Genomic DNA, 25,392 nt, shown 5'->3' with positions numbered 1-25,392 from the left:
GAACAGATAGGTTTGGTTGGATCCACTGTTGGATCATCAGACAAGATTATGAGAAACAGCGATGGGGCGTACTCGACACCCACTGGCCTAGATCTCGGTTTGGCATTAAAGCTGTCTGAATCGACGGCGTTGCCGCCACGCTAGGCCAACATAAAGTTAGGGTAATCTCTTTATCCTTCTAGGCCATGAGATTGTCTAGGAGGACGGTGGCCACTATCCTGAAATCACTTAATGGACTTAACTGTGAATAATGACTTGTTAGAAGTCAGTGCGTCTCGTGTTACCTGCGCTTCATGCAGCCGCTGAGGGAGTTGACAAAGTTTAATCCCAATTCAGGTGAAATTCAAGCAAAAAAAAAAAAAAAAAACAACAACAACAAGCAAGACCAATTTGCGCAAGACTAAATTTTATTGGTGAGAGTTGAACGATTCCATTAAACAATGTGGTAATAGTAAACATTATAAAATACATAGAGTATCAGAGATTCTTTAGTCAGAGAGAGAGAGAGACACTATGATGATCTAGTATGGCAGAGGGATTGATTGGCGTTTTCAGGGTTAGTAAGATGAAAATGAACACGGATTCAGACTCCTTTCCCCTTTACTTCTGTCCAAGTTGGGAGAGCTGCGTGGAAATAAATGGAAAATATTTCAAAAATACACAACGGCATCAAATGTTTTTAGAAAAAACATATAACAGTATTCTACCGAGTGTCTATGTAGCATAAACATTTGATCTAGAGTACTTAGACCCAGCTTCTGTTGCTTGAATGGACTGGTACAATGCACACATTCAAGAGATTTTTTCTGATACTATTAATAGTCTAAAAATACAGAACCTTGGTTTACTATCCAAACTGAGTACGACATGTCTGAAAGGTGATCTTACCTGTTTGAGGAACTGATGTGCATTAAAGAGCTCACTGCAGCCATAAAGCACTTTTTTCCCTGGCTTGGCCTGAGAAAAAAAAACAACAACAACAACAAAACAAAACATGTAATCCTAATCGTCAGCATCGGAGTAATCACCGCCGGTACTGCGGTCATCTTGAAATGATTTATGTTGTCCTTTAAACATTAGAGTTAACATACCCTTGTGTAATCCACGAGGTTTTGATATTCTATGTAATTGCCTCCACCGACCACAAAGACGATGGCCTAGAAGACGACACAAACAGACACTGGTTGAAATCTGCCTCCACTGATGTCTCACACTCTGCCTCTCAGCTAGTAAAACAATAACAACGCGTCATCGGGACAACCCGATAAAAATCTGCTTCAACGTTTGGTCTGTTTTCCATTGGACACAGATGGAATTCCTACTAGTGCGAGGACCATTCTGGCTGAGTGGAAATGTTTTATTTGATGTATGGCGTCCTGATAAAGACTGAAGTATGGCCTGATCCAGACGGGACAGAGGACAGAAGCACAGAGCTGCCCACGACATGTGAGTGCTGATTAACTCTCTCTGACAGGTCCAGGTGTCAAAGTCCTGAGTCCAAAACACAAGCCAAGACACCATTTGTGGGTGCTTTAGCTTAGGGACTTACCTCCTGAAATGGATTCTTGTTCCTGGGAATGGAGCTGTGTGAGGGGAAAAAAAACATGAGAATAGTTAACATTAGGTTCCTTCAACTACAGGGCAACACAGAGCGATATTTCAATAGTACTAAAAATGGAAACAAGAAAACATATAAATATGTCTTTGTAGTTGTTGTTTCAGTTGGCGCATGTCAAAACTCACAAACACTCAACTAAATTGTTTTTTTGGGGTTTTTTTGGTATACACCATCGTAACCTGTCACAAAATCTTTTTTTACCTCTCACTGCCACGCAGCATCTTTGGATCAAAGTATCTGTAGTCATCTGTTTCCTGCAAATGAAAGTTAGGGTGCAATGAGAGAATATGGTTGGACAACAACAGTAAAATCCCTTACGCTTCACTGAACTATTACGCTGGGCCATTAACATATCACTTCAGCACTGGTTCAGGTTCTTCATCCTTCACGCCGTCTGTCTTTTGGTTCACATAAAATTCACCTCTTTGTTTATCAGGGGACGTGTCACTGACTTTAAGAGAGATGTTTGCTAAACGGGTCCAGTGGCTTTTTCTCGCTCACCCTCCTCTCTGTCTGTCTCTGGGTCTGCCCAACTCTTTACTCTCTCTGTCTTCTGCCGCTCGCCCCTTGCCAGCACAAACCTGCTCCCACACATACTTCAGCGCAGGACTACATACTTAACAGTCGGGTCGCTGAAAGAGGAGCTCACTTGCACTCAGAAACCAGCTAAATGCTCCAGATTTTTGTGCTATCGCCTTACCCACGCAGAACACCGGTCCCGTAGGGCTGGGAGCGCAGGCAGGGACGCTGTGTTAAATCTATGAGAGCGGAGCTATTGTTTGCCACACAAAACCGCCACATTACACCTGTCCATGGGGCCCATCTGATGGGTCGGACCGGCTGGATTTTGGATCCGTCTCTCTCGTCTCTGGTCTTTCAGCTTTGCAAACAACAGCGGTATTGTACGGGGAGCTGTAACTCCAGTAGCTGAGAAAATGATAATAGTGTCATGTCCAATTCAGGTCTTTTTAGGTGAGAGGGACAGGTAGGTGTAGGGGCATTTTTCAGCCAGTAAGAAGATCCTGTAATGTGTTCATCCCAGCTTTAGAAAGAAAGAGGGGCAGAAAAACAGGCATGTCGCGGAGGAAATCAGCTCTTTATGACGCTGACATAAAAGAATAATCCAACAGTCTGGATCTGGAGTGCTTTCAATACTGAAGAAGTTCTAGAATTAGAATACTGTAGGAATCATTTTAAAATGAAATGATACAAAGGGGAGTTGAAGAATTCTAAAACTGGAACATCTGAAGGGCAAAGTCCAGAATTAGAGCAGATGTGGAGGTATTCTCAGTAAGTTTTCAAATTCGAACATTGAAGGAGATGTAGATTACAGGGAATGAAATTCTGCAAACAGAATTCCATTCCAAAATTACAATACAGAAATAAATGTTCTTGATTAGGAATAAAGAAGAATCAAGGTATTGGAAAATGACTTCTACGTCAGCAATGATAAAGTAGAAAGAGGAGTACGAGAGTTAGAACTCTGAATGAAGAGGTTCTAGAATCAGAGCTCTAGAAAAGGTCAAGAGGTGTAGGAGTCCTGTGTGTACGTGGAGTTTCTACTTCACATGCTCACAGCTTGGCTGATATCTACACAGAAGTTAATTTTACATGGATAGAGTTCCTCGTATATAAATCTGGCTACCTCAAATGCTGCCACTTGACATTTTTGGCTTATAGCTTAATTATTGCAAAATAATGTAATTAAGTTAATGACATCGCAGTATTTTCCAGCATGCATGCCAGCAGAAACAGTCTTGATGACAGTTTTTTTAATATAACGAGGTAATGAGATGCAATACAGAGGTAATTCATTAGGTGGTTACTGCTGGGTAAACACATACAGGCAAAAAAAAAAAAAATATGACAATTCTCACACCCTCTCTCTTTGTCAAGGGTGGTGCTAATAAAACTCTTTCATTATTTAGAGCAGGAACCTAATCCTCTTGCTAGGCGCCTGGGTCCTCTAAACCACAGAAGACACTGAGTCCTCTCTAAGGGTGGCCTTCTGGCTGTGAGAATACGTTGTTTAATTGTGCAGATCAAATTGCTAACATGCTGGGGTACTCAGTTCACTGCTCGATTCAGGCCATTTAGTGTGTGTGTGTGTGTGTGTGTGTGTGTGTGTGTGTGTGTGTGTGTGAGAGTGAGTGAGTGAGTGAGTGAGTGAGAGAGATTGAGTGATAGAGAGAGAGAGAGAGAAGAGAAGCTCACCGGGTTTGACTTCATTTCCATCAGGTTATCCAGGACACGTGTGACTGGTAAGTTCTGTATGAAAAAGACATACAGTGAGGTAACATCAAATACAGATAACGCTGAACTTTGAGGCAGAGTACTTTTGTACTTCTGTAGCAATTTTGGAAAAATCCATTGAATCAAGAATGCTGGTCAGGTAATGCCTTACACATTCAGTGAGGCAAAGCAGCTTCTTTAGGTTTGAATAAAAAAAACACATGAGAACACTTGATGGAAAAAAAAGCTGCTGTAATTATAAATGAATTTGCCAAAAGCCCTGGTGTGGTCTAGGCTTGATTGACAGATACTCACATGTTGCTTCAGGACAAGGTTCTTCACTCCTTCCATCACCAGCTGAGATCCAGAGTTCATCACTCTGGACAAAAGGCTGGAGAAAAACAGGGATCCCATTTTTTTTTTACCCTCTCAGAAATCACATATTTGTGGACAAATATTCATAAGCAGTTTTCTCTCACCCCATTGGCTTGACTCCACTGCCCCCATAATTCGCTGGTGTGGCAGCCATCTTGGTGAAAGCTCTGGTTAAAAATAAAAGTGCTTTCAATTAGTTTAGACAGTAGCCTTTGTAACCCATTTCAAAACCAAATTCACTTCAGTTATGCGAAACATATGTGAATGATACTGAATCGGATTGGGACTCACTTCCATTGCTTTATGTACTGAAGGGAGGAGAGGTCACAGCCTGCATCAACCAAAGCCTTTTTATACTGTTCCAGATCGGTCTGAGAAGAAACAAAAAAAAAACTTGTGTCACTCAATTCTAACACTTGTATTTAGATTCCATAACCATTTCCAAATTTGGACAATATGTTTCAGGTCCTTTCCATTATCTTCCTTCACGATGCCAATCCAGATAAACAAAATCTGTCGTGTAGTAGGTTAGGGGATCACGTTGAAAGAAATGGGTGGAAATTTATCATAAACGAATCCTTCAGGTAAGCAGAGTTCATCATCAACACAAAAAAAGGGGAAAAAATCTTAGGTTAGGATCTAACTAATATGATAACCTTCAAAATCAAACTCTGAGAGTATTTTTAGCCCTGATATTTGATTTACGACGGGGGGGGGGGACGAGGCCAACGCGCTTAAAGGGACATACTGTTCCCCTGTCCTCTTTTCAACAACTGGAGGAAATAATCAAAGCGGACTTGGGCTTGGTTGTGTATTTGGATAGCGAACCTTTGGGGGAAAAAAAAATCATATTGCTGTTGGATGTGATACTGAAGAACCAGTGGGAGCCAGTCTTCCTTCTGGTTTTGGTGGGTGACTCAAGCAGTGATTGAGGCCATTGTGGCTCTAAAGGTTTTAATCTCAGATATTAATTAGTGGTATTGGCTTCAGACACCTGACTCAAATTCCCACGGCTCAGCTCGGTAATGCTAACCCCAGAGCCTCAGCCAAAGTCCTCTTCGCTCTGTCGTTCTTGGTCCCGGTTTCCCAAAGTCGGAACACCTGCCTTTTTCTTCTTTTTCCAATAAGGTGCGGTGTGGGGGCAAGTTACTGTGTGTACTGAGGGCCACTGTATCATTCAAAAGACTTTTTATGTACCAGTTATGGCTTTGGTCCCTCTATTTCACTCTGTGGACTTCACTATGCTACCTTAAAAGGAACAACTTGCCTGTCCAACCACTCATACCTGCTTCAAAAGCCAATAATAAGAGGTGAGAGATGATTCAAAATGCTTCAGGACAAGTCACCCTCCAGTTGACCCTTCAAACGCACAACAAGAGCTGACTGCTGAGCCAATGAGAACCTTTGTTACTGAAAACAGTGGTCTTGCGTTCATTTGGTTTTTCGGCACAAGTTTCCATCCAACTTGTTCATTCCACTCAGGGCGACTGTAAATATTTTGAAGTAAGATATGAAACTGAGATTTTGTTCAAATGAACAGATTATAGAATTAGAATTACTACGGTACTCTAAATTCTAGAATGTACTTTTCGGAATATTTACGGAGAGTAACTCAGTACAGTAACACCTGACCTTTGCGGCCAATTTGAAACCGATATTCTGTGTCAAAAATCCATGCACAAAGTCAACCTGGTCATACACTTTCCCATTATGTCAAATAAATCAAACCCATGACATTACACATGTTGGTCCTATTCCCTTATATCTGAGCAACTGTTGCCTCAAACCTGAGAGGCACGGGTCACAGTGAGTTTTCCACTGTTCACAACACTATGGGCTCTGAAACCTAATGGTCAAACTGGACATTTTTTGAATCAGGGATAAGCCTGCAGTAATCCTTCTTGGCTCAAGAAGGAGGTTGATGAAAGAAGAAAAAAAAAAAAATACAAAGACTTAGAAAAAAAAAAAAAAAAACATCTCCTGCCTGACCTCAGACATCAAACATGTACACGCTGTCCTGTTTCAGAAGCTTTTCAAGCTATCGTGACCAGAACTGACCACCACCACGGTGTGTTACGAGCAGAGTCCAAACCCCCTGTGGTACTAGAAAGCGACTGTTCTCCGCCAGCGGAGACTTTGCGCTCGAGGGCTGAAAAAATGCAAAAAGGCAAAAGGAAGAGGACGACAACCGATTGCAAACCCGGCACAGGGTTGTTCGGATTTCACCGATTTCCCTGTGTAGCTGTTCTCTCTGTGAATGGAGCCGAGCGGGAACTCGCTGTCCCTAGGTTGTGGTAAAGTGTGAGTGATGCAAATTAAAGATGCCCTGACTAGAGGCAAACAATGTTCCATTATTACGCTACAAGAGTAATAACGCTTGGATGTGGTATCAAAGGGTGTTGGCGTTCCAGGAGCCTGTGTTGCATGTGTGATGGCGAACAACAAGGCTTTTGACCATTGTCTGAAATCGTTACCACAAAAAAAAAAAAAAAAACCCCTGCTGGGAGAGAGAACACAATGCTTCTGAGACCTGTTATTGCCCAGTTTGTCCAGGACACTCTCTCCGCAGCTACGGGAGCCACATAATTAGATACATGAGAGTTCCTTTCCCGGCATTTTTTTTCTTTTTTTCTCTCCCTTTCCTCAGGATTAACGGCGACCAAGAAGGGCCGTGCTACTTTGATCAGGCCAGAGAAGCAGGTTTTACCTCAGAGGGTGGGTGCAAGGACGTAATGTAGTAGATCAGAAACAGCCTCATCTTATCCTCCGGTGTCCCAGCTGCCGAAGCAACAAAACACACACGCACATACGCGTGCACACACACACACACACACACACACACACACACACACACACACAAACAAACACACGAACACACACAAACACACAAACACAGACAAACACACACACACAAACACAGAGTGAAGTTGTAATGCCTCCTTACTTATATGTTACATACGTAATACTGCATAATTTACAATACGAATACATAGTATTCACATACATTAAACATATACATACACATAATATGCTCATATATATAAAAAATAAAATTACAAATTTTGGATGTTGAAGACCATAACAGTATGTCCCCTTCAAACCGCAAAGAAAGAGAAGAGAATATGGGAAAGAATGAAAATCCCCCTTGACACCACCAATTTTGTTTTTGTTTCTTTGTCTGGCAACTGCTTCTCTATTTTATAACTGTTCTACGCTAGCACCAGTGAGCGCTAACCGCTATCCCCTCAGGCTAGCAGCTGTGTTATGACAGTTAGAAGACAACATCAGTTCAAACTGAGAGCACTAACTGTCGAATAGAGACTACAGGAGAAGACGAGAAAGAGATCGGTTCCATGTGTGCGGAGAAACTCATTCGCATAATCCATAACAAAAGTCTGTCTGTGCGACACTTTTTACGGAGCCTTCTGTTGCGGGGGGGGGCTTTTGTTGCAGTGAACACATGGTCACTCTCAGTAATAACAGGATACAGCATTATTCTCGCAGAACTGTCGATGAAAAACACCAACAACGTTTTAAACGCCTACAGCTTTCCATCAATACTGTTATTACTGGCAACTGACGACTGCGGCCATAGTTTACGTAAACGTGAAAGGCATATTTATTTACAGTGCGTGTGTTGATTAATGGAGGCACGGGGGACGTGTGTTTGAGGTAAAACTCGAGACACCTGTTGCGTGACCTGTGGGACACTTACCGTCTGGGTCACTGATGATGTCCAGGAGAGATTTGTCCAAAGTCGACTTGCTCATCAGCTTCTCCTCATACTCAAAGTACAGGTCCAGCTTACGCGTCTGTGGACAGAACCCCAAAAGGTGTTAGAAACACGTCTGACAGAGAAACAGCTGACAGAACCGGTACTGAACTACGTAGAGAAGCGTGTGAATGTATAAAAGTGGGTATAGGTAACTGTTATTGTGTCTTGACCTTGATGTGGTCCAGCACAGCTGTGGCTACATTAGTGTGAAGGTCAATCAACCTCTTTTTCTCCAGGAGCTCTGGAAGTGAACTGGTAAAACAAAGGAACATATTTTACCTGACGCAAGACACGCAAGGACATTAAAGCCAATGACTCTGAGGTTTCTGCAGTTTGAGAAATCGTTTAGAGTAACTGTGGTAAGACTGGAAAAGCTCTTTACCTGACAGCTGAGGTCAGTTTAGCTGTGTTATCGCTTAGCATGCTAATGGCTCCCTCATCTTCCCCTTCCAAACCCTGATGAGGAACATGAAACAAAAACGTGTGTTCACACGGCAGGGTTTCAATTGCATCGTGTCATTTTGTAATTAATCTTTCGGGACTAATTGCTGGCTCACCATGATGCTCTTGAGACGTTTGACCTCATCCTCTTGGGCCCGATATGTGTCCAGCTCCTCTTGAACCGACTCTGCTACCTCTGGGAATGGGCTGGAGAGGAGAGAAGAGAAGAGAAGAGAAGAGAAGAGAAGAGAAGAGAAGAGAAGAGAAGAGAAGAGAAGAAGAGGAGAGGAGAGAAGTGTTGAGCACCCATACAAGGCCAGTTTTCTTTGGCATGAACTTACGGTATTTAAGGAGGAGACAAATTAAACAACAGACTCTCTAAAAAATAACACACGCTCATTTCACTAAATTTACTAAATTCATAAACAACACCAAAAGCAACCAAAAACTGAACAAACAGACCTAACAGGGAGACTGCAGAGGCCACAGTCAACTTAACTCTGACAGAACCCAAACACTGGCTATTCAATACAATCCACTGTCACACAGTGCTTAACTGGATCCCGAGGTACTTTACCACAAATAACTACAAATACTGACCTAGAAACAACACAAGTGGAAAATGAGGACGCAAACTAAGATCTTAAAAGATGTGACCACGACATTAAAATGTCTGTATTGATTTTTGTCAGACTAAGTATTCCTTGAGTCCTCCGCTAAATGTTCCAGTGCTTTCTCTGAGACTTCTCCTTCGCTTTCTTGCCCAGGGTGCTGACCTGCCCTTGTGTTTCTGCCAGAACTTGTCGGCTGCCGTGAGGTCATAGCTCTTCTTATTCTTCTTCTTGGGTCGTGCCCCTGCTGGGCTGGCCTCTGACCCCGTTGGCTCATCCATGCTAACCCTGTTCAAGTGGAAGTCCTGGCACGCACGCACAAACAAACACAACCACACACACACACACACACACACACACACAAACAATTACCTTAGTGACATTATATGGTGTGTTATGGGAGAAGAAAGAATGCTTAAACACACAAACTGAAAACACATGTCCTCTGGTACTGGGTCACTGTCTGTGTATATGCTCTCAGATTACCTTCATTACAACAGACCTTTTGGACTTGGATTCACAGTGTTTACACCAATACAGTGCCTGGCCTTCTACAGCTGTTACATGAGAAGTGTTTTCCTGTGCAACTGGATGGCTTTAGTCTCTTAAGACTTAGTCATTTTTCTGTTTCCTTGATCTATCACTGTGCGGAGGGCCTGAACTTCAATAGCCAACACATCATTCAGACATAGGGCTGTGTGTTTTGGAATACATCATTCAAACACAGAAGTGTGTGTTCTGGAATACATCATTCAAACACAGAAGTGTGTGTTCTGGAATACACCATTGAGACACAGTAATGTGTTCTGGAATACACCGTTCAGATACGGGAGTGTGTTCTGGAATACACCGTTCAGACACAGGAGTGTGTTCTGGAATACATCATTCAGACACAGGAATGTGTTCTGGAATACACCGTTCAGATACGGAAGTGTGTTCTGGAATACACCGTTCAGATACGGAAGTGTGTTCTGGAATACATCATTCAGACACAGGAATGTGTTCTGGAATACACCGTTCAGATACGGGAGTGTGTTCTGGAATACACCGTTCAGATACGGAACTGTGTTCTGGAATACACCGTTCAGACACGGGAGTGTGTTCTGGAATACACCGTTCAGATACGGAACTGTGTTCTGGAATACACCGTTCAGACACGGGAGTGTGTTCTGGAATACACCGTTCAGACACGGGAGTGTGTTCTGGAATACACCGTTCAGACACGGGAGTGTGTTCTGGAATACACCGTTCAGACAGGAGACAGGGGTGTGTGTTCTCAGATCACTCTGAACCTCATCCTTCCTCTGTTTCCTGTTTTAAATTCACAATACAACCCTTTCATTTAACAGTCATTCATTCATTTAGCTCAGTCTCTCATCCAGAGGAATTCATGATCATGGGCCTCACGCCTCCGGAGTAGCGTCAGGGTTAAGCTACCCGGTCGGGGTCACGTCAGCCATGAACTGCCATGCGTGCCGTGCCTACCCACAATCCTCTGACTCCTAATTCACCCCCCCCCCCCACCACTTAGCCATAAACTCCTCTGTCATCCACACTCCTCTTCTCTTATCGTAACAGCTGAAAAACTCAGAGGTAACTACAGTTATGAATATGCCAAAGCAAAAGACAGGATGGCATTTTAAAGGGGAGACTATTAAAAAATAAATAAATAAATAAAAGATAACGTTTGCTATATGTCAATCCAACCCTAAGTCTATTAAAAATTTGGTACTGCAAAGCACCTTTGGGGGAAAAACATTGGGAACAATCAAAAGAAAATAGCCCAGATCTATAACAGTGAAATGCATGTGTGGCTTTGAAAAAAAAAAAAAAAAAAAAAAAAAAAAGGGGGGGGGTTTATGCGCGGTTTATGATGATGACTAAACGACATTTATGATTTTCTTACCAGAACGTCGTGAATAAGTGCCTGGTAGGTCCACGTGTGGTGAAGAGGCGTCGCTAGATCCAGATTACGGTCGGCAAGGACGAATAAAGGTCTCTGGAAACTAATAAGAGGGATAAAAAAAAAAAAAAAAAAGAAAGAAATTCAAAATGATTAATCTCTCCCTTCTTTCCCATCGGGGCCCGTGGCCCAAGTGCTGTAACAAATGTCTCTCTGATTCTTTTTAACGGTTTCCAGAGCACTACAGGTTTGTCTTTGTGCTTCTGCTGGACGGGAACACAGCAGGGTGGGGAGAAAAGAATTCTCTCTGCATTTGAAGTCGGAGCAATACTGGGCACACAGCGTGACTGTGGGTACGCGGTATCGTTTTTGTTTGGGGGAGGTGAGGGGGGGGCTGACATCCTGAATATTAAATCTTTGCATATAACCAAAAAAACAAAAAACAAAAACAGGATGAATTGTTTGAGTGGATTTACGATTCAATCTGGGGTACATGTTTATCTCTTCAGATTCAGTGAGAGGAGATGTATGGTGTAAGTGTATTGCTCTACACAAAAATCATGAGATGTGTGTAGGTGTTCTGTCTGAACTGGCAACCTCCAATATATCTGTGTGTGTGTGTGTGTGTGTGCGCGCGCGTGTCTGCCTGTGAATCTGAATCAGCCAGCTCCCATCATATCTGTCTGAGCGTGGATGTGTGGGTGTAGGTGTGTGATCCTGAACTGGCCATTCTCCCATGGTGTCTTCTCTCTCTCTCTCTCTCTGTGTGTGTGTGTGAACTGGAACTGGCCAGCTCCCATGATGTGTTCTCTCTCCCTCTTTCTCTCTTTCTGTGTGTGTGTGTGTGTGTGTGTGTGTGTGTGCGCGCGCGTGAGAGAACCTGAACTGGCCAGCTCCCATGGTGTCTCCGGTGAACAGGCTGTTTCGAGCATCTCTCAGATTTTCCCGGAGTTTCTTGTCTAGTTTCTGAGGAAATCAAATCAACCAAATTAAGCCGCATTCTTCACAGTGACTACAGCTCAAAGGCTGGAAAACTCCTCTTATACACTCTATAATGAACTGAAAAGAAGAAATCAGCTGCTAATAATAAGCAGAAAATGTCAGGAAATATAATTTAAGTACACATACATCTTTGTTATCTACATGAGTGAGATATATAGATTATATACAGATATATTCATGATAACATATTTATATATAAAGAGTCACAATCACAACATGACATAATCTAATTCAGAAGAGATTGGATCCCTGGGACCATTTCAAACATCAAATCCCTCCCCAGAATCAGCTTAATTATTTATGATAGGGAGTGAAACCTTCCATATACCCCCTCAGATCATTGTCTGTGCCTGGGTGCACCATTACTCACAGCCTGTCCCGTATACCTTACTACCACAAACAAAGAGAGAACCTGTGTGGCCAGAGGGACGTGAAGCCGCCATTAATGCTGCCCGGGGATCGGTTTGCACACGGCACCTACGTACATACCTCTGGACGTAAAGAATCGAGTGGCAAATGCCTTTTAAATACCACGGACGCAGGGGGGAGCATTAGAGATCATCGAATTACTCCCCTACGCTTTTCCATCGCACAGAGGGGAAGTCTATTCTCTTTTCCATCGCACAGAGGGGAAGTCTATTCCCTGAGCCGCTACCTCTCTGCCAGAGAGCAAACACAAAGAGCCCTCTGAGTCTCTCTCTCTCTCTTTCCCTCACTCTCTCTTTCCCTCTCTCTCTCTTTCCCTCTCTCTCTCTTTCCCTCTCTCTCTCTCTCTCTCTCTCTCTGACAGGGGGATAAATTTGGGGAGCAGATGAAGTTTGGGGCTTACCACAGCAACCATCTCAGCTGCATTCCCTCTTGGACATCGTATGATGGGCACGGCGCCTATGAAAGCAATAATATACACAAGTTACTACAGTGGGTTACTTTTAAAGAGAACTATAGATAATGTGTCTAACATCTAAACTCAGCATGATTCTTAGTCTCTTAGACAAACAAACTGTATCTCAGAAATATATCAGCTCTCACAGTTCAGTTCACAAAGCATTTACAACTGCATACAGAAAAGATACTTTTTGGGAACAGATGTGGGACACTATCTGTAAAAAATTTCACATGTCTGACATCATGTACACATTTGATGAACACCTGAATCTTTGACAGGCTTCTAATGAACCTTATACCTTAATTGTGTAACTGTTCATAAACATGCAGATATGATCAGAAATTTGGCACTAATGCATTTTTGTTAGAGTCACAGTAAAGTGTGAATAGCTAAGAAACAGTTAATGTGGAGCTTCTGCCCCCTGGTGGGGTGGAGTAGTAAGCCAGGGACAAGAGCAAAATTCAAAAAGGCAAGCACTTCCAGGTGAGCGTCGCTGTTTTTATTTAGAACTAAATGAGCAGCTGACATGTTTCTAATCTCTACGTAAACAACATGTTCTCTGGCAATGATGTCAAACAACGATGTGAATTCTAGCTTAATCTGGACCACAGCTGAGGCCCAGGGCCACTGTCACCTGGTAACTATCAACAGGTACATACAAACAGACGGTTCTCAGCTGTTTTCTGGAGAACCAAAACACCAGTCTAATTCTCAATGCCCACATCAAACAGATTTTCCCTGGCCTTTTCACAAGGACCCAGCAGCCTGCGATCAGAGAAGTGTTTGGTAACTGTTGAGAATGCGGTGTGTAATTATACGTGACCAGATTACAATCCTGCCAAATGCTGTGTTCACTTTGGCAGTTTGTGTTAACAGACAAAACAAATGGTATCGCTTTGCTGTTTTCAAGGTAAGGCAGAGAACAGACAGGAGTTTAGACTACAGCGCTGTGGGAACAGAAACAGGAACAATCTTAGAAAAAAGAAATGGGGGAAAAAAAAACAAGTTTGAAATCTCTAAACGTACAAAATAAGCAGAAAGAAATTGCCTCTAATCCTAGCGAGCACGCAGGAAAACCTTGCTAAAACATTAGAGGATTAAGATTACGGCCTTACTCACCGAGGGTGACGAAGAAACAGAAAAGACTGTCTACTATAGTGTCCATTATAGCCTCCATGTCCGTATCCATAATGTCTGGTTTATTGATGGCTGAAAAGCAACGGCATTTAAAACCATCAACAAAGTAACTCAAAACCAGAAAACAATGTGACTCAACTGTTCTAAACAAAACAAAAAAACAAGAAATAAACAACTCTGCCCATTAGTTGCTAGTTAGGATGCAGCTAATTCCCATCCGGCTGAAAGACTGGCTTTAAACAGAGAACACCGGGATATATCTTTGAAAGGAACATCAGTTACACAAACAGTACTGTATCCTTCACTGTGTTCACAAGTCATAAAGTGGAACCCTTGGCTAAAAATAAAAACAAAACAAAACAAAACAAAAAAAAAATTCAATAACTCTTCCCCATACTTTTTCAAATTCAAGCAGCATGCATAGCAATTAAAGGGACTGCTATAAAAATGCCCTTTGTCTTCATGGAATTATGTCAGGTGTGGCTTAATACCAAACAATGGAAAACTACACATAGATTAATTAGTATAGCAATGCTACTTATACTGCACTGAACATAAACTCTACTGCATGTTTGTAGCTCATACCATGGTAGGAGATGTGTTCTTTGTTCTGGTTACAAAGGATGAACATGTCATCTTCCAGCGTGATAAAGTTTAAGTACTGGTCAAACACCTGACCGTGAGTGAGAATGAGAACAAAAAAAGAGGTCAATGCTTTCAAAATTAAAATAGTTCGTAATTATCGATTCTGTAGAGGATTCTGTAGAGAAGGTCACTAATTAAGAATTAACAAATGAACTCATTTAAACTCATTTAACTCAATAAGTCAAGTTAAAGAATATTTGAAAACTCAGACAGTGAGAGAGTTGTCTTTAGGCATTTGACTTACTTTGGTCACCTGGTTTACCGCATTGGCTGCTAGAGCGGCACTAGCGATATCCTCTAATTTGCTTCTGGATATCGCAGAAATAAAATTTAGGTAGTATGACTCGTAGAGCTGGTTCCGCAGATCCTGCAGGGAATAAATGGATTTCATAAAAAAAAAAATCAATGGGACAAGATCATCCTGGCCAGACAACTGCACAAAGAGGTTTTAAATAGACACTGCATGTGTTCCCATAGGCAAGTGGGGCACTCACTTGGCATATTCTGTCAATGTTCTCCTCTGTGGGCATTACAAAGTAAATGGCTGGAACATCAGGGATGGGATCTCGATCCGAATGCAGCAAACTGGGACAGAAAGACAGCGGAAACCAGGTGAGACATACTGCATGATACAAAAGTTACTGAACTGAATGACCAGACAGAGTAAAAGACTATGTTCCAACAGACTGAGACAAATCACCAGATTTAAGATTTCAGCCCTTAAATGTGTGATCTGGAACCACACAAACAAATCAACATTATTCAGTTCCGAAATGCTTTTTTTTTTTTTTTTTTTTTAGGGACAAGGTTGAACTACCATTACTTAAGTCAATTTGACTTCAGCTCCAATTGTTCCATTCAACAAGTTAGTGCATGAACAGAAACCGGACACAAATTAAATTTAGGGAAACGTAACACAAACACTCACAGATGCAGTGTAACTCCCATATCCCTCAACTCCTTCACTGAGAGTAAAGGGGAGATGATGTCTTGGCCAAATCGATCGTAAATCAGTACCTAACGGGTACACGCAGACAAGCATTATCATTCACGTGGTTCTGGCGGATTTCACTCACTGGATGGAGCGAAATAAATGTATGTTCTGTGTATTACCTTCCATACTGGCTCAGCTGCTGCGTTTTTCAGAGGTGGGGCATTGAAGTTGAGCATTCGCTTCAAGGCAGCTGCGTAGACGTCACAACGAATTAATTTCTCGCATATTCGTAACACTCAACATCCCAAGACGCACGAGACCCCATGTTCATTGAACGTAGCTATCTAAGGTTAAGGCTGTTGGTAAGCTAACTTATCGGGAAGACGGTTCACGTCACTAGGTGTATAAAGTGTGATTCCAGTTAGCTAGGATAGAAGGTTTGACATTACCCGTAATTTTAGGAGAGTAATTACGATATTTATTCCATTGTTATGAGTCCTATGACTCGCAAACACTTAACGACTGTTAGCTGCACTCGATTAGTATTTACACGTTGATAGAAGAAAGTAACAAAATATTACACTAAGGGACAATTAAACATGAAATGACCCCTTCTCCAGAAATCTACTGGATTCTTATACGAAATGAACGTATGTTAGCAAGCAACAGCCAGACAGAAGTTATTTTGACCGTTTCACAACCTTCCCATCAGTACAGTAGAATTATATGGATAGATGCTTTTCCAGCATTCAAAATGTAAGAGAATCATCCATATCCAAAATTTTAATTTTAGCCGAAACACTATGATTACAAGGCGATGAAGCAACAACCACAACAATGCTAAAATAGCTAGCTAATCCAGCCCCATTAAATTATTAATCAGTGTCGCAAAGCTAACAGATTTTAAAAAATGCATAATGGAAGATGTTATACATATAATACAATATGACGCCACAAATTCTTAGCCAGGGTACCAGTTTCGCTTGATGCCATCACTACCTGGACCTCGCTCGCTATTTTACCACCATTATAACCAATAAAATTTCGCTTGTTTTTGTTGACCACTTGGAATATTGCGAGCTAGCATCTCATATTAATTAGAATAGTGCCTTTCGGTACCGTAAATTAAGGGTAACCAATAGGTTTCGATAAAAATCAATTCCATTGACAAACCTGTCTGTTTTTCCCGGATGGAGGCAGCCATCTTTAATGTTTATGAAGTGACGAGTCGGCGGATGACGTGGCAGCTTAGTCAGACAGTACCTTTGTGAACCTGTATTATACTACCATCTGCTGGAGAGGAAGATCATTCATCATAAACGTGGCACTGATGTACGTAGATAGTACTGTCTACACACATATAGAAGTTTTCAAGCCCTACGATAATAATAATAATAATTATAATAATATTTTTACCCATAAATACACTTGTAAAATAAAATCTTTACTCACGAAGACTTCCAGTCTATACCATGCAATTTTGCAATTTTAACTTAAAGTAGTTCAGTCCTTTATTCAGCTAAATTCATATTCCTATCTTTGCCACTACAATCATTCTGACTAAACCTGCATTAAAATACCATAATTTTTTAAAGTAACTTCTCCCATGCACAACACTCGGGACAATGTCCTCAGGATGATTTTCCCATTTTCATTCATGTCATATTTTTTTTTTCCCTCAAAATCATCATTCTCAAAACCAGCAACTGTGTTGTTTTGACTAATTCTGCTACCTCTTCATAACTGTGAATGTTTTCAAGCGTTTTCCATAGAACACCATAAAACAATTTGGACTATTCACAACCACCTGTACAAAATCACGAAAAAAAAAACCCACTTTTGACTATTTACAAGTTTCCACAGTTCGAACGTTTCAAGAGAAAACGAGTTTTAATATAGCACCATTTCTCATACAAGACAAGCTTATGTTGTAAAAACATACCAAGCAGTGGAGGCTCAAGAGCGATGAAGAGGACAGATGTTCTTACTAAATAAATAAAGCTGCTTCATTCAAACCACCGCCCAAAACAAACAAACAAACAAACGAACAAAGGAACGTAAACCTTCACGTACGCTGTTTCACGCCCATGACCCCGAAAGATACTGACATCACCCGCACCAATGGATAAACAGCAACCTGGAACCGGTTGGCTGGAAAACTTGACTCAATTGGCCACTGAGGCCAAACCGGTCTGTAACATCCAAAGTCTTATCAAAGGTTGACACTGATTAGCATCAAAAGAGAGCACCATTTTCATAATCTCTATTTAAGTGTTTTTTTAACATAACATGACTGAAAATTATAAAAAAAAAATATATAAAAGAGAACAATCAGTGAAAAAACATTCTTAATGTATTTGCAAATGTACATGAACAAACAAACAAACAAAAAAAAAAACCCAAACAAACAGTAATGCAACACCACATTAACACTCATATGAATGCTATGTTCAGTTCAGACTCGGGGGTGATGAGTAGTCCGTCACAGCTGAGAGCACGGGTCAGACTCCCTCCAGGAGAGACAGCTGACACACGGCATACTCCACGTGTTTCTTAAAGATCTCGTAGGCGGGGAGAACGGGCAGGCTCAGGCAGTTGGCGTCCGGCTGGCTCCGCGGCACAGCCGACGAGGACTCCGCCGGGTGGAGGAAGTGGAGGGTGGGGGTGGGGTTGAACCCCACGGCGGGGACGGCGTCCGCGGCGGTGGCAAAGATGAGCACGTCGTCCAGCGAAGTGGCACACATGCCCTCTGAGATGCCAGGAAGAGAACAGAGAACACAGCGCTGAATGAACATCTCAGTTTGATTCATACCAATAACTTAGTCACAGCTAGGCTCTGTGGGTATGTCAGACGGACAGCGGTGAAGTTAAATACAGTCCTCAGGTTTCATGATACACAGAACTCCTGGTTTGCTTTGTATCTTGGAGTTGGGATCTGGGTTTGCTATGTTTTTTGGGACAAAGGGAGAGGAAATGTAGTCTAATGAAAACGTTGCCATTTCGTAAGTGATCAGGAGTGTTTTGTAAAAGTGAGGCTATCCACTGAGAACATAATTTCGAAATAACGTTTCTCACGAAACGTGACTGAAGCGTCTTAACAGGTAGATGGTTTCGAGAACAATTATCCGACGTGTATTTTGTCATATCAAATTTCAGCTGATGTACCAAGCAAAGTCAGAGCACTTCCAGTTGGTCAACAGAGGAAAGACATTTTATCTTGGCCAATCAAAAACCATGCTTTACAGAAGACGACCAATTTGTTTTCTATCACGCAATACTGTGTGAGAGGGACTGCAGGACGTACGATGTTTATGACAGGAGAAGAATGAGTGAAAACCAAACTCACCTTCACACTCTTGTAGATACTGTTCCCAGAAGGCGATTGTAGTGATCTCCTTAGCTTTCAGCTCCTCCTCTTCAGAGTGCTGGGCGGCGAAGAGCCTGGCCACACACTGTGCCGTCAGACTCTCCTGTGGCTCACAGAAGACGGGGAAAAAGGCTTCAGGACACGCCTGCACGTGCTCAAACACGCCCAGCGTCCGCAGACCCTCACGAAATCTACAAAACCCACAGAAACAAACAAACACTTTTACAATGACGAGAAGGAGGATGCATGCATGCTCACACACAGAGACAGAGAGAGTGGAGGAGAGAGAGAGAAATAAAACCGTAAAGTCAGATGGTAAAAGAAAAGTTGATACATAAATGCTGTATTAAGAGCCCACCTTTGGAGGGGAAGCTGCATTCGTATGACCAGGTGGAAGTTAATGAGATCTTCCACTAGCATGTCTTTATCCGACAGGCACGTGATTGGCCGGTGGCATCCCGCCACCTCCAGGTACTCCGACGCGGCCAACACCGCCTCCCTCAGCTCCTTCACTGACCTCGCCTCCTGTATCTGAAATACAACATCAGGTTGTCACTCCGTCAAACTGACACAACAACTGCTTTAGGACAACGGGCATGAGAGTCAGTGTAAAACGGGGGCATGTTAGCACTAGCTGCATATCGCTGAAATCAGTGGTCAGTTACAGTTATGGTGCATAGATGATACTGCCCACGTCTAAAGTCTAGCGGTAACACAAGACAATACAGTGGTCTATGTTAGTCTAGGCCTTTGTATTGTTTTTTTTTTCCTGTTTGCTTTTTTTTTCTTGGCTAAACTTGTCCTAACATGGCAGAAAGACACTTGGGTTGTGTTTAACTACCAAGTCGATGCAAATAACAAAAAACATAAGCTAGACAAAACAACCTACCCTCTTCACTTTGTCGGTGAATGGCGTGTCTGCCAAGTCATCCACAGACAGCTGATGTTGGTTAGGGAAGTAAAACAGGCAGTGGTAGAGTGCTTTGGATAAAAACCCCACAGGAGGTCCACCGTGGACCAGACAGAGGGCCAGCAAACTGCCCACCTCAAAATACACATCCTCCCTCAGAGCTGGGGACAAAAAAAAGGCAATGATGAAAATATAACCGTGCAAAACTAAACTCCTCAAAAAAAAAAAAAAAAAAAAAGTCTCGCTTTAAAACCGCAGAACTGCACAGCGTCAGCGCTGTGTTCATATGTTTAAACTTATAACGATCTTTGAAATCTTTTGCTAGATACATCAGTCGATCGTTGGACTTGGTCTGGAAAAGCTTACTCACCCTTTGAGTTCAGGGCCAGGTTTTTATGTCCATCTGGTCCTTCAAAGATCTCCAGTGTCTTCAGGTTTTGGACGAGAACTCTCAGAAAGCGGCGGAGACTCCTCACTCCGGGTTTGCTCTTGTCGCCAGCGAAGGTGACGGAGAGGGCGTGGCAAGGGTTGAAGTCGCTGTGTCGTAAAAAAGCAAACGCGGCCTTGATCACGTCCCCTTGGTTCACCGACACCTTTGTAAACTGCTGCGGAGTGATCTGGGCGGCCAGATTCTGCAGGACCTCTGCCGGCGTGGCGAGCGTGCAGTGCCTAACAAAGACGAAGTACAGCCTTCACAAAAACTGAAACCACACACACACGCGCACACACACATACACACTCTCTCACACACTCTCTCTCACACTCTCTCTCACACTCTCTCTCACACTCTCTCTCACACTCACACACACACACACACACACACACACACACAGAAGACTGATCACACCTAAAGGTTTACGGTTTGTAATCTGCCTCTCCTAGAAGCTGCTCTGGATAAAAGAATCTGCTAAATTAGCAAATGTAGGTGTACAGACATCCCTCTGAGTGTCTTAGTGTACAGACATACCTCTGAGTATACAGACATACCTCTGAGTGAGTGTACAGACATACCTCTCAGTGTCTGAGTATACAGACGTACCTTTTGGTGACCAGACCAGACTGACGATTGGCGAAACACTTCTCAATGAGACTCTTTCTTTTCTGCCTCTGTGAGAGCGGAGAGCGAACATGATTTGGCAATGGTGACACTGCCACAAAGTGAAAAGAGACAAATTTTCAGTCATTCTGCAACAAATAACGGGACAGTTTGGCTCTTCTTAATGCTTTTTAAAACACACTGATTCAGAAATTCTGGTATTTTTTTCTTATTTTTGTGCTGGCTTCGAGACAGCAATGAAACGGGCACATCACACTGTACATATTAAACTTCACACCAAAAACTCAAATTGTATTCTGACAGTAGATGTAATAAAGTTTATCTTTTCAGTGCTATGAAAAAAAAATCTAAAGAAAGGCGAGAAGAGTAGGGTCAAAGGTGCTGACCGGTTCCCTCGGTAACGGACAGGCAGTCTGCACATGCCCAGCTGGTCTCGTAGAGCGTGAGGTTGGAGCATCTTCGGTGGGTTCCACGGGAACCGCAGTACTTACAGCGAATCACCTCAAATTTCCTGCAGAACATTATGACGCCGTTAGCAATAATGGCTAATTTAACATCAGTCTTCATCAAAGATAAACTCCCAACAGGAAATACATAACTTAGCCCTGACGAGGACGGAGTGGGTATCGCCCCAAATTTTATATCATGCTATAATTTGGATCTTAGAAAGTAATTGTACACACCATGGTATGGTGAAGTTTCTTCTTTAAAGTACAACATGTATACATACGTTAGCTTACTGCTCATTTTCCAAAACATCAGTCTACCAGTCACTGTATCATCACTATACCAGTCTAAATGGTAGAGCACAATCCATATTGTATAGCAGATCGTCCATGTTATAATGCTTAAACAATTCCACAACTAAGCCCTGGTGCTGACTAAAAAAAGTCCACCTGCAAGATGATATGAGCCTTGGGACACAGTAGTATCCATCAGGATTAGAACAGCCTTATTCAGTGGAGTGTATCCGTTAGGATTAGGACGGCATTATTCAGTGGAGCGTTTGACTTACCCTGACCGTGCGCTATGTTTTCTCCCTCTGGAACAATGACATTTGGCTGCATCACATTGCTGGTATACCTGAAGCAACTCTCCGTAGGCATTTTCCTCCAACTCCCACGATGCATCTCTACAACACACACAGAGCAGCTTGTTTCAGACCGAGGCCAAAGTATGAGCACGCACCGCTCCTCTGTCACATTAAAAGTCCACACACCTCTCTGGTATGTGTATCCCCATCCGCAGCATCTCTTGCTGGAACTGCTCCTTGTTGTTGCAAATGGTGCATTTGAAGAAAAACAGGGCGGCGCTGTATGCTTGGTGCTGAAAACGAAAAATATAATTTATCATCCCCATAGCATTGCATAGCTCATAAAGGAAAACAAAATACAGAAAATATAACTTAAATAGTAACAAAGGAACACTAAATCAAGAAAATATTTTAAAGCTACTATGGGGAGCTGTTCTTTATTCCTTAATGTCTGTTGTTTTATGTCAAACAAACAAATATTAAGGATAAAAATTTCACAAAGGCATTTCTTTGGAGAAAAAAACAACAACGCTAGTGTTGATATTTGTGAACACATACAAAGAAAGCAGACCTATGCATGACTCGGGATGGGAATTGATAAGATTTTATCGATATCAATGCCATCATCGACTCTGCTTAACGATCCGATTCTGTATCAATTCCCTTATCGATTCCTGATCAATTATCTGTGTGGGGGGAAAAAGTAGGCCTACACAGGTTTTCAGCGTCAACGGAGCTGTTTTATTATCTCAGAGTCTTAACACTCAGATAAAATAAAGTAAATATATTACAATGCTCCTTTTCTTCAAAGGATATAATTTGGACAACAAATATAAAACTGACTAATAAATAAACAATTCTTCTTTAGAAAAATAAGACATGTATGCTTCGTAGCATTTGCATAAATTACAATACTCCTTTTCAAAAGGGAATAAGCTGGTACCAAATATAAAATTTTTTCCTACCACTTTTCCCTCGGGGGGGGCGTGCTCGTGAAAACAGTAAGCAAGTTTGAGTGCTTAAACGAAGGTCTACAGTATAGTGTTACAAACATACATAAACATCCATCGTATTATTGTTTAAAGATTTTATTGATTAACCATATTATATGCAGGAGCATCCAACTGAAAATATCACATCACTCATAACTACACTGGAACTCATTTATTACGTGAATAATGCCTCACAGAATATCAATGCACTCTGCCCTCCAACAAAGTAGTGCAATTACAACACATACAGTGCCCTATTTGTCCTGACCAGAGCTATTGAGAGAGTTTTTTCTGGCCCCAACTTGTATCATGTAACATGTAAACGACAACCCATATTGATGTAGACACAAATCCCTTTTAATCATATACATGTTTTCAAGCTACATGTAGTCTTTAACTTCCGCCATCTTGGTCAGACTTTTTTGTTACTCCTGCCTCTCTACAGAACGTCACGTACCAAACACATCACACACTGAACTGATTGGTTCCTGCGTGGTGCTCAATTGCATAAAGTTGGGGATTCGGCATCTCACATTCCGCTTGCTTTGCCGGATTCGTGCCGATTTCACCCTATCAGAACTAATTCCGCCCACATACAACCTGAACGAGAGCAAAGCGAAATTTGCTGGAGTTGAGGTGTACTGTCAGAAAATGATGCCGGCATCGTTAAAAGGAACTGATTACCTTGGAAGCATACGATTTCAATGGAACGAAAAATTTGGAACCGGTTCTCAACTGGAACCGGTTCTCGATTCCCACCCTATGCGTGACACAAACATGCACCCATGACGTCTTCTGGCTCATGTGTAGAGGAGTGTGGATACCTGCACACAGTCTCTGTGAAACCAGCTGCTGTGACAGACCGGACATTTGAGCACAGAGTAGGAGAGCTCAGGCTCTATGGGCTCCAGACACACAGAACAGGACAGCGGCAAACTGGGGCTGATCGACACAGTCTGAGTCGGCCTGTGTTCTCGACAAAAAGACCTGGTAACAAGGATTTGCATACGTCAAAAAAAAAAATAAAATCAGGAGAGGGAAGGAGGTACGTGAATTAGTTATCCAAGTATATCAAATTCTTCACACGTTAACCTTGGGGCTGCAGTCATCGGCATGCAGTGCTAGAGAAATATTCAGAGAATCAGCGGTAGTTTGTGTTTGACAAGCGGTCACAGAGAGGCTTACGGAAAGGTGCCGGTAAACTGGGAGATGAACTCCTGCTGTATTCCACATGGGAAATGAACCATTTGTCTGCAGCTTTTGACAAAACACCCGACCGAGGCCCCAGTCCGACGACAGCCTGTGCACCTCTGAACAAATGCCAAAGAGAAAATGAAAATATTATCGTTTCAGATGTCACAAATATGTTTAAACCCTGCAAACATGGATGGGCTTGTCTTTGATCCCTCGTTTCACATGTCAAGTGCATTAACACTGTGGGGGAAAAGAAAGATGGATCTGTACCACCTACCAGTCGAGAGGATCTTTGGATTTCTTTTCTGATGTCTTCCACCAGAAAGCCATAGATTCCCTCATGATCCTGACCACGCTGGTACACTCCACTAGACATCAGCTGATATGAGAAAATCATATTCACGTCATAAGTCTGAATTGCACAAATAACCGCCATACATTATGATTCAATCTACTCTCTCTTACCACACAGAAATAATGGACAGTCAGTTTGTGCTGTTTCAAAGTAATCTTCTCCCCATATTTGTCGGGACAGTTGTCCGGTCGTTTACACAGCTCACAAGCTGCGAAACAGAAACACAAAGCTGTCAACACGTAAACCTACAGCTGGCCGTTTCCTGCTTTCCTACTTTCTGATATAGATCAGTGTCCCTTCCACTAATTTGCGTGTTAAAACAGTGTTAACCACCGTGCAAGAAAGTGCACAAAGAAAGAAAAATAGCTGCAACTTACGGTTGCTGTTAACGGCTCCTTTCTGACGGCAGTTTTTTATCCGCTTCATGATTAGTCACATAGATCGCACACCCTGACCTGCAGATTGTTAGCATTTAGCATACATTGTTAGGTTTGATCTTTGATTGAATAATACGCACAAGTGTATGTCGAGCATTGGTCAGTGCATACAACGTAATAAAACATAACAAATACTACATGTTTCAAGTAAAAACGGAGCAGCACCGTATGTCTAGCGCTGAACATGAAGTATACGCATGCGATTTTTTTAACAATATATCGAAGAAAACAGCATGGGCGCCTGACTATGGGTATGTGAGAGTCCTGTTTACATTAGCATAAACTAGCTAGCGTTAGCTTGCAAAGTTCGACAAAGATACAATAATGTACATTCAAAGTAGAGTACTCTTACAATATTACTCATTTATAACAAAACAAAACGGCCTACCCTTGCTTTGCAGGAGGAACTGAGAATAGTTTCTTTTAAACCAACAAGTAAACATATAACTCAAACTCTCTTACGAATCAGTTTTCGAAATTCCCTCTCT

The 25,392-nt window shown here is 42.2% G+C and overlaps 2 protein-coding genes across 2 annotated transcripts; both read right to left on the bottom strand.

Moving 5' to 3' along the window:
- Window positions 1–431: 431 nt before the first annotated feature.
- On the bottom strand, window positions 432–16,763 carry scfd1 (sec1 family domain containing 1). Its single transcript, XM_030772429.1, has 25 exons — window positions 16,733–16,763; window positions 15,739–15,809; window positions 15,554–15,642; window positions 15,120–15,210; window positions 14,870–14,992; window positions 14,566–14,653; window positions 13,963–14,052; window positions 12,787–12,842; window positions 11,836–11,921; window positions 10,959–11,058; window positions 9,218–9,357; window positions 8,558–8,648; window positions 8,383–8,456; window positions 8,171–8,252; window positions 7,941–8,037; window positions 6,933–7,003; window positions 4,517–4,596; window positions 4,330–4,392; window positions 4,166–4,241; window positions 3,833–3,886; window positions 1,820–1,872; window positions 1,550–1,583; window positions 1,092–1,157; window positions 889–957; window positions 432–624 (listed from the first exon to the last, which is right to left on the bottom strand). The coding sequence occupies exons 1-25, from the start codon at window positions 16,761–16,763 to the stop codon at window positions 601–603; spliced, it is 1,899 nt and encodes a 632-aa protein (XP_030628289.1). The 3' UTR covers window positions 432–600.
- Window positions 16,764–18,060: 1,297 nt separating this feature from the next.
- g2e3 (G2/M-phase specific E3 ubiquitin protein ligase) lies at window positions 18,061–24,667 on the bottom strand. The gene is made up of 13 exons (XM_030788373.1): window positions 24,578–24,667; window positions 24,390–24,491; window positions 24,104–24,228; window positions 23,743–23,905; window positions 22,113–22,219; window positions 21,909–22,025; window positions 21,280–21,404; window positions 20,876–20,984; window positions 20,207–20,505; window positions 19,816–19,997; window positions 19,285–19,457; window positions 18,906–19,117; window positions 18,061–18,308 (listed from the first exon to the last, which is right to left on the bottom strand). The coding sequence occupies exons 2-13, from the start codon at window positions 24,486–24,488 to the stop codon at window positions 18,061–18,063; spliced, it is 1,959 nt and encodes a 652-aa protein (XP_030644233.1). The 5' UTR covers window positions 24,489–24,491; window positions 24,578–24,667.
- Between the last annotated feature and the right edge of the window lie 725 nt (window positions 24,668–25,392).

Source organism: Chanos chanos, chromosome 1 (assembly GCF_902362185.1).
Source record: "Chanos chanos chromosome 1, fChaCha1.1, whole genome shotgun sequence".
In the NCBI taxonomy this organism is placed as follows: domain Eukaryota; kingdom Metazoa; phylum Chordata; class Actinopteri; order Gonorynchiformes; family Chanidae; genus Chanos; species Chanos chanos.
Note: the sequence above shows the minus strand (reverse complement) of the source record. Positions and strands in the feature narration are given on the sequence as shown.